Source organism: Scyliorhinus torazame, chromosome 3 (assembly GCF_047496885.1).
Source record: "Scyliorhinus torazame isolate Kashiwa2021f chromosome 3, sScyTor2.1, whole genome shotgun sequence".
In the NCBI taxonomy this organism is placed as follows: Eukaryota; Metazoa; Chordata; class Chondrichthyes; order Carcharhiniformes; family Scyliorhinidae; genus Scyliorhinus; species Scyliorhinus torazame.
The window spans coordinates 189,963,709-189,976,310 of NC_092709.1; the positions used below are offsets into that span (position 1 = coordinate 189,963,709).

Consider the following 12,602-nt stretch of genomic DNA (forward strand, 5'->3'; position numbering starts at 1 on the left):
ATAATGCATTACTGAGAGACACGTAGCATAAATAAAAGAAAAAAATAGTGGTGATATCTAATTATTTAGCCAGTCTATCTTTTTCATTCTTCCATGGGCCAGCATTTATTGCCTCTAGCTAATTGCCCATGAACTCAATGGTTGGCCACCCCCTTTCAGAGGGAAGTGAAAGAGTCAACCACATTGCTGTGAATCTGGAGCCACGTGTGGCCCAGACCAGGTAAGACAGCAGATTTCCTTCCCTGATGAACCTGATGGATATTTACGACATGGTCACAATTACTGAGACTAGTTATTCCAGGTATTCCACCAACTGCTGTAATGAAATTTGAACCCATGTCTCCAGAATAATAGCCTGGGCCTTTGGATTAATAGTCCACTGATATTACCACTACACCACCATCTACCCTTATGTCATAGGACCTAATTTTTCTCTTGGAGGTGGGATCGCAAGTCAAACCATTTCCTGACACTGTGAACTCAATTCCCGAGTAGCAATGCCTGCCCAAACTATTACTCATCTGGTGACGGGGCCGGGCTTGAGTAAGGAGCCTTGCCTCTGAAAGTAAACCTGAGATGGAGGTAGATGGATGCCAGGGTGGGGTGGTTAGAAGGCTGCCTTTGCTCACTGGGACATTTTCTCCAAGGCTAGTTCTTACAAATTTTTGAGTTTTTCAATCTTTGGAGTCTTTGGTTCTTTTCCATAATTTGGTAAAACTGACAATATCTTCAATTGATCTGGCAGCAAGTTTTATAAACACCCAGCAACAACAGGCTGTCTGCAAAGTTAAAATCAAAGTTGTCAACTTACTACCTTGAACCCATACCACCACCATATTTTGTACATGAATGTTTGGCACCTTACCCCTCACCTTTTAGGAACCTCCGCTCATCCCAATATATCTTCTCCTCCCGTCATGCCCACTTACCCATTATCTACTATAGGTGGAACCCATGAGCCCTCTAATAACATTGGGACGACTTTGATATTCTCATGAAACAATCAACATAACAAATAGTCACTCAAAAACCTTTTCAAAAAATGTTCATCTTAGCGGCTCATAAAACTGTCAATTAAACATGTAGCCATTCAAACTCTGCTTGAAAAAATAATCCTCTTAAGTGCTCAAAACTTTGTTAAAATAAATAAACAGCCATTCAAAAACATCTTGTAAAGAACATAATCCTATTAATTGCTCATGAAACTGTCAATCAAAACAAAGTTCACAGGCCACTTGTCAGCAGTATTCGCAATCCTTATTAAATTGAATCCATTAGTATCAGCCAAGCATTCATAATTGGATAAGTGAAACTAGTTTTATTATGAGGTAATGGTATGTACAATACTCTCCAGATCTCAGACAGACCTGAGGAGTCGGTTACAAACCTCGCCGACCTTTATATTATATTATATTATTAGAGTGTTTATAGGCACCCCGCCCCTCTGCGGGGGAGCTTGTACTTATCGAGGCTCACAGGGTGATTGATTACTTCTACCCCTTAGATCTTATGCGGGTTATAACAGTTCCATTGCACAACTGAATAAGCATATCCTGCAGAACTGAATATTATTGAGAAGAGAAATGTTACTGAAGCATTTCCAAGAAGCACCTTTAGGAGCAGCTGTTGTATAAATTGTCGCCATCATTTGACAATTGGCATTCTTACATTTAATGATTGCAAGATGAAAAGCTTTGGCAACATGTAGCTCTTTTCAACAATAGAAACATAGAAAATAGAATCAGCAGGAGGCCATCCGGCCCTTTGAGCCTCTATCCCATATCCCCAAACTATGACCCCTAGTTCTGGACTCCAACACCATCGGGAACATTCTTTCTGAATCTATTCTGTCTAATCCTGTTAGAATTTTGTAAGTTTCATTGAGATCCCCTCTCACTGTTCTTAACTGCAATGAATATAATCCTATTATATTCTCTCCTTATATGCCAGTCCCGCCATCCCAGGAATCAGCCTGGTAAACCTATGCTGCACTCGCTCCATAGCAATTTTCAGCAGCTAAATATATTAAAACTTTTAAACTAGTGGAACAGATGGCTATCTTGGTCCTCTGCTTCAAAGACTCAAGAGGTGGGTGCACTGTGAATTCATGTAAAGATGAAAGCACAGGGTCCACTTCACACATAAAAATTGGAATATAAATACTTTTCAATATAAAAGAGCACTTTATTCAGTTGATATTGTACTTTAATTCATCTGAACATTCCTCATACTGGCCAATTTAATGGTCGCTGAACATTTAAGAACAAAGCCCATGTCAATCATTGCATGAAAACATACTTAAACTATCATAAAGCACCTAATTATGATGCATGAAGTTGCCAATAATTTTCACCCTTTCCTATCAAAAGATTCCCAACTCCAACAGGCTTCCCCCATGGTTCATGTGACGTGCTTCACACAGGCTTCAGAAACCCATTTGCCTCACCGAAAATTTCAACCTCTAGGAAATAGAAAATTGAGGTAGGCAGCAACATTAGAACTCCCAACATCTGATTTGGCACCCATTGAGTTGCAGCAAATTCCAGCCAATAGAGTTATTACAGCACAAAAAGAGACCATTCAATCCATCACGTTTATTCTGACTCTTCATAGAGCAATCCAGTTTGTCTATCTCTGTACCCGTGTAATCATTCATCACCTCTGCTACGATTTAATAATAATAATAATTGTCACAAGTAGGCTTACATTAACACTGCAATGAGGTTACTGTGAAAAGCCCCTAGTCGCCCCATTCTGGCGCCTGTTCCAGGACATGGAGGGAGAATTCAAATTGTCCAAATTACCAAACAGCACGTCTTTCGGGACTTGTGGGAGGAAACCGGACTCAGTCCATGGCCGTTCTGGTGGGGGGGTGGGGCAGGAGGATAGCTCACCAGGAGGGGCCTCATGGATGGTCAGGGGAGCAATCAGGCGTCATGGACCTGCGGGCATGCGCTGTCAGGGGGCCTACATTTTTGGTGCCGCTCCGCGGTCCGAGTCCGCTATGTCCCACGGGGCGGCTTGTGCATGCGCGGACTCCCTTCCGGACGTGCAGGGCCCGTATTCGCAGCCAGAGCCAGAGCTGGCCCTGCCAGCCCCCTGCAGGTAAGAATCACTCAGGACTTTCTTAAGGAAAGTCCCGAGTGAAACGCCAGCATTTTTACGATGCCATGAGGACATAGCCCCATTATTGGAGAATCCAGCCCAACATCCTTCCTAACATGTGGTGACCAGAACTGGACACAGTACTCCAGTGGTGGCCTAAGTAGAGCTTTATAAAGGTCCAGCACAACTTCCCTGCTTTTGAACTCAATACCTCAATTTACAATGCTCAGGATGCCATATGCATTGCTAATTACTCTCTCAATGGGCGGGATTCTCCCCTACCCGGCGGGGCGAGCAGTCCCGGCGCTGAGGAGTGGGGTGAACCACTCTGGTGTCGGGCTCCCTGGATTCCGCACCTTCAGGGGCTAGGCCACACCGGCGGGGTTGGCGCCGCACCAATTGGCGTGGAAGGGACTTGGCACCGCGCCAACTGGCGCCAAAGGGCCTCCGCCGGCTGGCACGAGTTGTCGCATGCACAGGAGCGCCAGCGTCTGCTGGCATCATCCCAGCACATGCGCAGGGGAATTTGTCTCCGCACCGGCCATGGCGCAGGCCCACAGCAGCCAGTGCGGAGGGAAAGAGTGCCCCCATGGCACAGGCCCGCCCGTGGATCGGTGGGCCCCAATCGCGGGCCAGGCAGCTGTGGGGGCACACCCCGAGGCCAGATCCCCCGGCACCCCCCCCCCCCCCACCCGAGGACCCCGGAGGCCGCCCGCAGAGCCAAGTCCCGCCGGTAAGTACCAGGTCTAATTTACACAGGTGGGACTGGCCTAAAACGGGCGGCCGCTCGGCCCATCGCGGGCCGGAGAATCGCCGGGGGGGAGCCGCTGCCAGCGGCCGCGCCGGTCCCGGCCAAAACCCCGGCGCAGGTGAATTCGGCAGCCGGCGATGGCGGGATTCATGCCGTCCCCCGGCGATTCTCCAGTCCGGCAGGGGGGTCGGAGAATTCCGCCCAATATGTCCTACCATCTTCAAAACTCGATATACATAAATCCCAAGATCCCTTCATTCCTCCACACTCTTATGAACTGTGCCATTAGGTTATATTGTCCCTCCCTATCCCTTCTGTCAAAATTCAAACTTATTTTTCTTTTGTCATTTCAGTCATTCTGCAAGTCTATGTCCTGTTGCAGTTGATTGTTGTCACCCTCGCCGTCTGTCACACTTCAAAGTTTGGTATCATAGGCAAATTTTGAAATGTTATCCCATAATCCTATATATAAAAGAACAGTGGTCCTAGCACTGACCCTTGGGGAACACAACTGTGCAGCATCTTACAGTCTGAAACGTCTTTTCTATTCTACTTTAGTTTGGTAAATTATACATCATCCTAGACCTTGTTACGACAATCTGGACATGAACTTGGTCCCTAAACCACTGCAAAATCTGAAATACACCCACTGATTCACAAAGACACTGAGGTGCATACCTTTATAGCGCTGCTGTAAAGTGTACTTACCACTATACAATCAAACTGTTTTTTCCTGACTAAATGCCTACAGCATTTTGTTTGCTGCAGGATAAGGTGGTGGGAAACTTTAAATGAAGACATTGAAGTTCACAGATTGTAAAATCAGGCACGGGATGTAAAATGGGCACCTGACCCAAATTTCTCCTGTTCCTGCTGGGCAGCTTATGTTAAGCTGACCTGCTTCATTGAATACATCAAAATAGATATTGAGAAAAGCTGGTTATAAAGTGAAATATTCAAACCTTGTGCTCTGATTCATTACTATATTTTTTGAATCTCAGGGAATGCAGAGAACATGCACTGCAAGAAGCATATAAGGATGCAAGTACCCCAGAAGAAGCTGAAGACATTTTGAAAAAGTTTTCACAGAGGTTTATCATCAGCGAACCTGTTCTCGAAAGCTTGGTGATGCCAAAATTCCTAGAGAGAAGTCAATCTGTGGATTCAGATACTCCATCCTCGCCAACAAAAGACCCCAATTCACTTAAATACTTACGACAACAATCATTGCCTATCCAAAAATATACTGCCATGGTTGAAGCAATAATCATTCCAAGCAGCCAGTCCCAGACTAACTTTTCTGCCACTATAACATCACCAACCAGATCTGTTGCCTCTAAGGCAGTGCCTATGTTGACCCCCAAGCCTTATTCACAACCAAAGGATTCACAGACTGTGCTGAAATCTTTTAAGGTAAGAAAGAACTATTAAAGCCCGTGTCTTTGATCTTTAAACTGATGGAATGACTACTTATTCAGATATTAGTTGCTACGTCATGTAAAAATAGTTATTCAAATCAGTCAGTGCCCACTAAACCATAGAGAAGATTCCTTCTTGAGGTTAGTCCTTAACTGGTGCATTGTGTTTAGTTCTGGGTGCAAGACTTTGGGAAGGATATCGAAGCATTGGCGAGGGGGCAGAAAAGTTATACTAGAATGGTGCCAGGGATAAGAAACTTCAGTTATGTGGAAATCCTGGTGTTCTCCTTCGAGCAGGGAAGATGAAGAGGGGACTTTCATAGAGGTGTTTAAAATCATGAATGGGTTTTTAAGGGCGGCATGGCGGCGCAGTAGTTAGTACTGATGTCTCATGACAGCGAGGACCGCATTCGATCCTGGTCCTGGGTCACTGTCCATGTGGAGTTTGCATATTCTCCGCATGTCTGCGTGGGTCTCACCCTCACAACCCAAAAATGTACAGGATAGTGGATTGGCCATGCTAAATTGCCCTTTAATTGGATTTTTAAAAAATTATGAACGGTTTTGATAGATTAAATAACGAGGGACTGATTCCAATGACAGTGGGCAAGTCAGAAACCAGACAATACAGATTGAAGATAATTGGCAAACATGCAAGAGGCAACAGGAGGAAACATTGTTTGTTTGTGGTGAGTTTCTATGATCTGGATGCACTGCCTGACCGGGTAGTGAAAGCAAATTCTATGATAACTTTTAAAAGATAATTAGATAAATACTTGAAAAGAACATCTTAAGAGAGCAGTGGAGTGAGGCTAATTGGGTAGGCCTACTAAATTCAATGATTACATGATCTCACCCAATGGCACCCTCTAGCACTCACTCAGTTGGACTATTTGACATCAGTGGGAGGGAATGTAGCTTACACAATAAAATCTAGTACCTGCCAACCCTATGTTGGCAGAGACTCTGAGTAAAAACATATTTTGAAAGTATTGTCTAATGGTTAGTCTGTATCAGCATTCACAGCAAATGTGAACTTGATCAACTATATTTATTCCATGGAAGTTAGAACAGAGTTCTGGAATTAAAGAAGAGCACAGCATAGAAGCAAGCCATTTGATCCATCGATTTGTACTGGTGATTTCCTCCCTATCACGCTATTCTCTTGCTCAGGTGAACATCAGCGATTGAACACTGACTACCTGCCATCTTAATAGAGCAACAGAAATCATCTCTGGATATAAGTACCCATATTTGAGATTCTTCTTTGAATTTTGAACGAGTGCATTGAATCTGACGTCAAAGTAGAAGTCACAAAAAGCATCCCAAAAATAGAAGAAGAGCGGCAGGGGGGGAAAGGGAGGGTGAAACAATCACAATTAGTAGAGAAAAGGTACAAGGAAAACTAATGGCTGACTCGTCCCCTGGACCTGATGTCCTGCATCCTAGGACTAAAAAGGAAGTGGATGCAGAGATAGTGGAAGCAGGACATCAGTGGATATAATCTTCCAAAGTTTTCTGGATTCTGGAAAGGTCCAATGGATTGGAAAACTGCAAATGCAACTATTCAAGAAAGGAGGGAAACTGAAAGCAGGAAACTGCAGGCCAATTAGTCAAACATCTGTCATTGGGAAAATGCTCGAATCCATTATTAAGGAGGTAATAGCATTTAGAAAATCATAGTATAATTAGGCAGAGTTAACATGATTTTGTGGAAGGGAAATAGTTTTTGACAAATTTATTAGAGTTATTTGAGGATATAATAAGCAAGCTGAATACAGAGGAACCAGCAGATGTAGTGCATTTGGATATCTGAAAGACACTAGATAAGGTGACATATAAAAGGTACTACATGGGTGGCACGTCGGCTGGAGGTCCTGCAGGAGAATGGACAGGTGGTCAGTAGAAGGGATGGGTCAGTCTGTATGGCATTAACAAGTCACATACGGCAGTTCCTCTGCGTGAGGCCTATGGGAACCTCACCTCTGCGACGTGCGCCGACCTCTGAGTTGGTGACCACTTTGTCCTCGGCCACCCCTGTAAACTCCAGGGCCCATTCCTCAAATGTGGTGAGGATTCTGATGTCCGGCACACCACCGCCAGTCTTGGCCCTCACCCGACGTTTGTGGGACAACTTCACCTGTGGGGAAACAGAGGGGGCAGCATTAGCCGCACGCCTGGTTCATCGGGAGGGGGGAAGGAAGGTTGAGGGGGGTGGTTTGTGTGGGGGTGGGAAGATTTTGGATGGATGGGGACAGTAATATTTCACAAGTGCAGCCCGGTGTAGGTCGTTGACCTTCTTGTAGCACTGGAGGCCTGTCCTCTTCATCACATTGCTCGAGCTGACGGCCAGTGACGCTTCAACCCTGATGGCATTGGCTGCCCTGTGACTCACCCTCTGGGACCCTAGAGGGAACAGGACATTTTTCCTGGCCTCAATCGGTTCCAAGAGCCTGCCCAGGTCCGTGTCTCCAAATCTTGGTGCCGGTCGTCTCGGCGCCATGGCTGTGAGCTGAATGGGATGGCTGAGCAAAAGCTGTTTAAGTGCTGCTCGACCTTGTTATTGAGGGGGGGGGGGGGGGGAGCTGGCGTGCGCAATCCCCACGAATCGGCTGGCGAGCCTTTATTAGCGGCATAAAGCGCATGGGGCCTCCTAAGTGGACCAATTAACTTTATATTGCGTTGCCGGCCTGGGCGGAGAGTCGGGATGCTCGCAGCAGTTCCTGATGGCTACCACACTTAGAAATCTTTCCAGTGAATTGCGCCCATTATTTCTTCAGTTTTTATGCATTAACATTACAAATGAGAGGATGAGAAGAAGGGTGCCTGGAAACAAGGCTGTCCTGGAGGATGGAGGACTCCAACAGAGGAACCAGAGGTCACTTGTCCCCATGGAGATTGTGCACACTGGTGGAGGCTCCTCCAGTGAGGAAAACATGAGGAAAAGGAGATAGAGAAGGCCAACTGTCCAGGGACAGGCGAGGGGCCCTGCTGCGGCACAAGGGCCAGAACAAGATAGAAAACAACAGCAATCTGTCTGCAATTGGATAAGACACTGTCACAGTGGATCTACAGGCAAAGGATAAATTACCATCAGCTCTCAGAGAATCAGTGCCTTTACTGACTGTGTCTCTCCAGGGAGACAGTGACCTCCCTTTCTGAATTGAAAAGTTCACATTGATTTGGCAGCCATCCCATGCCTGTCATTCTCAAGATAGCTGTAGCCTTGAACATTTATGCATTGGGGTCATTCCAGGAACCATACGGAGAGCTTCTTTGGTTGCATGAGGTTGTGAGGGCTGCGCAGTGGCAGGAGTCTCATCTGTTGCCGCAGCACTCTGAAGCATTGGTGTCAATGGGAGAGGGGAACGAAGAGGCTATTGCCATCAGGAGCACTCTGCGAGGGGTCCCCTGATAGCAACAGTACCTGCTCACACAATGCCATGAGGAAAGGTTTGATTGCCAAGAGAGTCAAGGATTATGGGGTACAGGCAGGCAGGAAAGTGGAGTTAAGGCCACAATCATGTCATTGAATGGTGGAGCAGGCCCAATGGACTAAATGGCCTATTCCTGGCTGCTCCTATTTCTTATACTCTTGTGAATTGTAACAGATTTCGAACAATTTGCATTTGGACTGAGTGTAATTCCATTTGGAAAAAATATATAGCATCTTGTAGGGATGTCAGAATGTCTTAAAAATTTGCACATTTTGCACATTCTCCCGTATCTGCGTGGGTCTCACCCCCCACAACCCAAAGATGCGCAGGGTAGGTGCATTGACATGCTAAATTGCCCCTTAATTGGTGAAAAAAGAATTGGGTACTCTAAATGTTTTTTTAAATGTCTTAAAAGTCCTTCATGCCTTTTGAGCATTACTGTTAGTTGGATTTCAAAAATAAATAATTTAGATTTCTTTTGGTAAAATAATTAATGTGATTTACTATAAATTCCCACATGACATTCTGTATGCCCAATGGGTTTTTATCTGCATTGCTTTGAATGTTTTTTTCCACAGTGACACATATAGAAATGTTTACTTTTGTGTTTCAACTGAAAATTACAATTAACATCTTTTCTTATATATATGTGCGCATGTAGAAAGATGGAAAGATTAGAATAAATGGAGGGACCAGCCCAACATTTACCAGAGTTGAAGACAAGGAGTACACATCTGCAGTATCTTCCCCAACCCTTACAAAATCGCAGATGTTTGAAGGTATAGCAAAAGTGGACAATCCTCCATTAAAATCTCAGACAGATACCTACTGCCATGTGCCCGGACTTGAACAGGTTGTTTCTTCAACCATAAATGACCCGCCGATTGAGGATACAGTGCAGGTACGTACGGCTTTAGTAACCATTGGTTCATGACCCTGCACTGCCTCTAGTTCCTTTATCACAATGATGGATAAAGGTTATTCTCAAGCACAATATTTGTATGTGTTCTAAGCCATGATATTTAAGATGGTTAATTACATTCTCACTTCCTGTTATTTCCTGTCAGTGTTCCTTGTGATAAATATCCACTATATATGCTGATTTTAATCCCCCCACCACCAAGTCTGATGAGAAAGAATGTAGGGGTTAAAATAGAGACCGGTACCTTGCCCTCTGATGTGTTACTGCACTCATGTTGACCAACTTACTCTTGGTTTTTAGATGGCAGAGGAGGACTTAATTAAAATGTAAAACTCTGCATTTGATTACTTTAGTCAGACTCAAATGCTGTGTTAATTTTGTGTCACAAAGTTCTGATTTGATTTGGGAAATTCAGTGGGAGCAGCAAGCCCTGAGGATATGAATAATTAATCTTCAGACGATTTCCTTGTGGACCAGGAGGTAAATGAGCAGGAATCCTTAGTTGTCATGGCTACCTACTTCATACATCCCTACAGCACATCACTTACCTGACTTTTGGGACCGTTACAACTAGGCACTCCTTGGCAATGGCTTCCTCCCGCACTTGGCTGACTCCTGACTGTCAGCTTTAGATCGTTGCTGGGAAATTTGACAGGTAGTCATGTTTGGAATGTTTAAATGAGGCCTAAGAGCGAAAATGGCCTGGGTCTCATAACACTCCCCACAGACATCATGCTCTTCAATATCAGTGCTCATATGTTATCCGGTAGTCACATGCTGTTACGACGGTGGTGCTTTATAATAAATCAGTGGCTTCTTTTTCCTGTAGGAGGAACAAATTGAGATGTCAATCACCATTCCCACTTGCCAAGAGCCAAGCACAGAGAAAGAATCGGATTTGAAATCCTGCTGCAATGAGAGTGCGGAAGAGACAGTAAAAGATGCAGCACAAGAAGGTGTGAGGCTCAATTCAAACATGCAGCAATAAGCTCCAGCTCAGTCTTATGCCTTGTTGTGGTATTACAGGTGTCAGACTTTCCTGAAATCTGTTGTTTTCAAATCTTGCAAGCGAGAGGTTCAATGGCAATAAAATGGCACCGTGACTTGGTAATTACATTGGGCACGATCTACCAGCCACGTCTCGCCCGCACCTAGGTGTGACATGGCTGGTAGATGCCAGGAGAGACCTCTTCCAGCATTAAGCCAGCTGGCTACGCCTCGCAAAATCTAATGGGCATCTCGCATGATGCCTCACAGACCTTAGGCGAGCACCATTCAGTATTGGTCCCCACAAACGGGAACCAGGCTGGATGGCATTGGGGGATGCAGGAGATCTGAGGCCTCCGGGTGCTTGGCCTCTCAGCAGGGTGGCACCCTTGAATGGCTGGTGCCAATTGGGCACCTTATCACTGGCACCCTGGCAGTGCTGCCTGAGCACCCTGGTACTGAGTGCTTTACCCATATTGGGGTTCAGGCCTGGGAGTGTGCTGCCTGTGTGAGATGGGATGCCAGGAGTCCTGAGGACCCCCTTATAGGTGAGTTGGGGCATTTTAGGGGTCGAGAGATTAGTGTGCCGTTTAAAAATGGTGCCCCGATCTCCTCCTGCACAAAGGATTTCTGGCGAGCGAAGCCCCTCAGTGCAGGAAATGTGACTGAGCACAGCCCCGGGGTGGGGGGGGGGGGACACCTTCCTGTCTGGGCCACCAAAACAAAGAGTGCCGTTAGATACTCTTTTTTTTAAAAAAGAATTATTCTCCTTTTTCACATTTTCTCCCAAATTTACACCCAACAATAAACAATAATCAGTAACGAATGCAATGTCAATCCCCATATCAATAACAACGATCCCATCCTCCCACCAAACCCCCCAAAATTAGCCTGCATGTTAACAGAAATAAATGACAAAAAGGAATCAGGAATCGCCCATAGTCACCATTAACACATACAGTCCCCCTCCCCCCAACCCTCCCAGCATCCGCCTAATGTTCGATATAATCCAATTCTCGAAAATGCATAATGAATAATGCCCATGAATTGTAGAACCCATCCATCCTTCCCCTCAGTTCAAATTTGACCTTTTCAAGAGTGAAGAATTCCAGCAGGTCCCCCCGCCACGCCAGGGCACAGGGTGGAGAGGTTGATCTCCACCCTAACAGGATCCGCATTCGGGCGATCAATGAGGCGAAGGCTACAACATCTGCCTGAGCACCCGCTGCCGTTAGATACTCTAACGGATTGTTCCGACCGCATTTAGTACCGTGAATAACCCCTTGATTCCTGCTCAGAATGACCACAGTTTTTGTCTTGGTAAGATCGTGCCCATTATATACAAATACAAAAGGTTCAGTGAAAATGTGTGCAAAAAGGTATTTATCGAGGGTTCAGCTTGCCAGCTATAAAATTGCTTTTACCCCCTCTCCCTGATCCTCTGGGGATCCAGACCAAATCCCTGACAGATCACGGTGTGTAACTACATCAGACAGACTGCAGCAGTTTAAGAAGGCTGCTCCCCACTGTCTCCTCCAAGCCAATTAGGAATAAGCAACAAATCCTGGCCCAGCCAGCAACAACCATACCCTATAAATGGAATAAAATGAAGCTTTCTTTGAGGCAAGAAGCAAAATGTCCATAGTGAGTTGTCTGTCACAGCTGTAGTCATTATTAGGCTTCCAAAAAAAATGCATTGATTGTTTCAGGTTAGAACTGTACTATATGTGAGGAGTGCAGGAGTTTTTTTGATATATAATTTTATGATCAAAGAAATGATGCCTTATGCAACTCCAGTTCCTTCACTCTTTGTTATTTGTTTCATATGTTTATCACTTTTCCTGCCTGAATTCTCTGCTTTCAGCTTATATTGCTTTTCTACCCCATGTGCGCTGAACCTCTTTTGACAGGGCATAACGGACACGATTTAACGGGACAAAAACAGAGTCCCGTTTTGGGTACGTTTACCGGGTATTTCTTGA

General features: G+C 45.2%; 1 protein-coding gene across 11 annotated transcripts in view; it reads left to right on the top strand.

The window, feature by feature from the left end:
• Nucleotides 1-12,602, top strand: part of LOC140408856 (LIM and calponin homology domains-containing protein 1-like) — a 566,047-nt gene that overhangs the window by 432,010 nt on the left and 121,435 nt on the right. For all 11 annotated transcript variants that reach the window (XM_072496648.1, XM_072496651.1, XM_072496649.1 and 8 more), the window contains exons 17-19: nt 4,858-5,269; nt 9,373-9,612; nt 10,463-10,589. In XM_072496648.1, the coding sequence (XP_072352749.1) occupies nt 4,858-5,269; nt 9,373-9,612; nt 10,463-10,589 (779 nt within the window). The remainder of the gene's footprint in view (nt 1-4,857; nt 5,270-9,372; nt 9,613-10,462; nt 10,590-12,602) is intronic.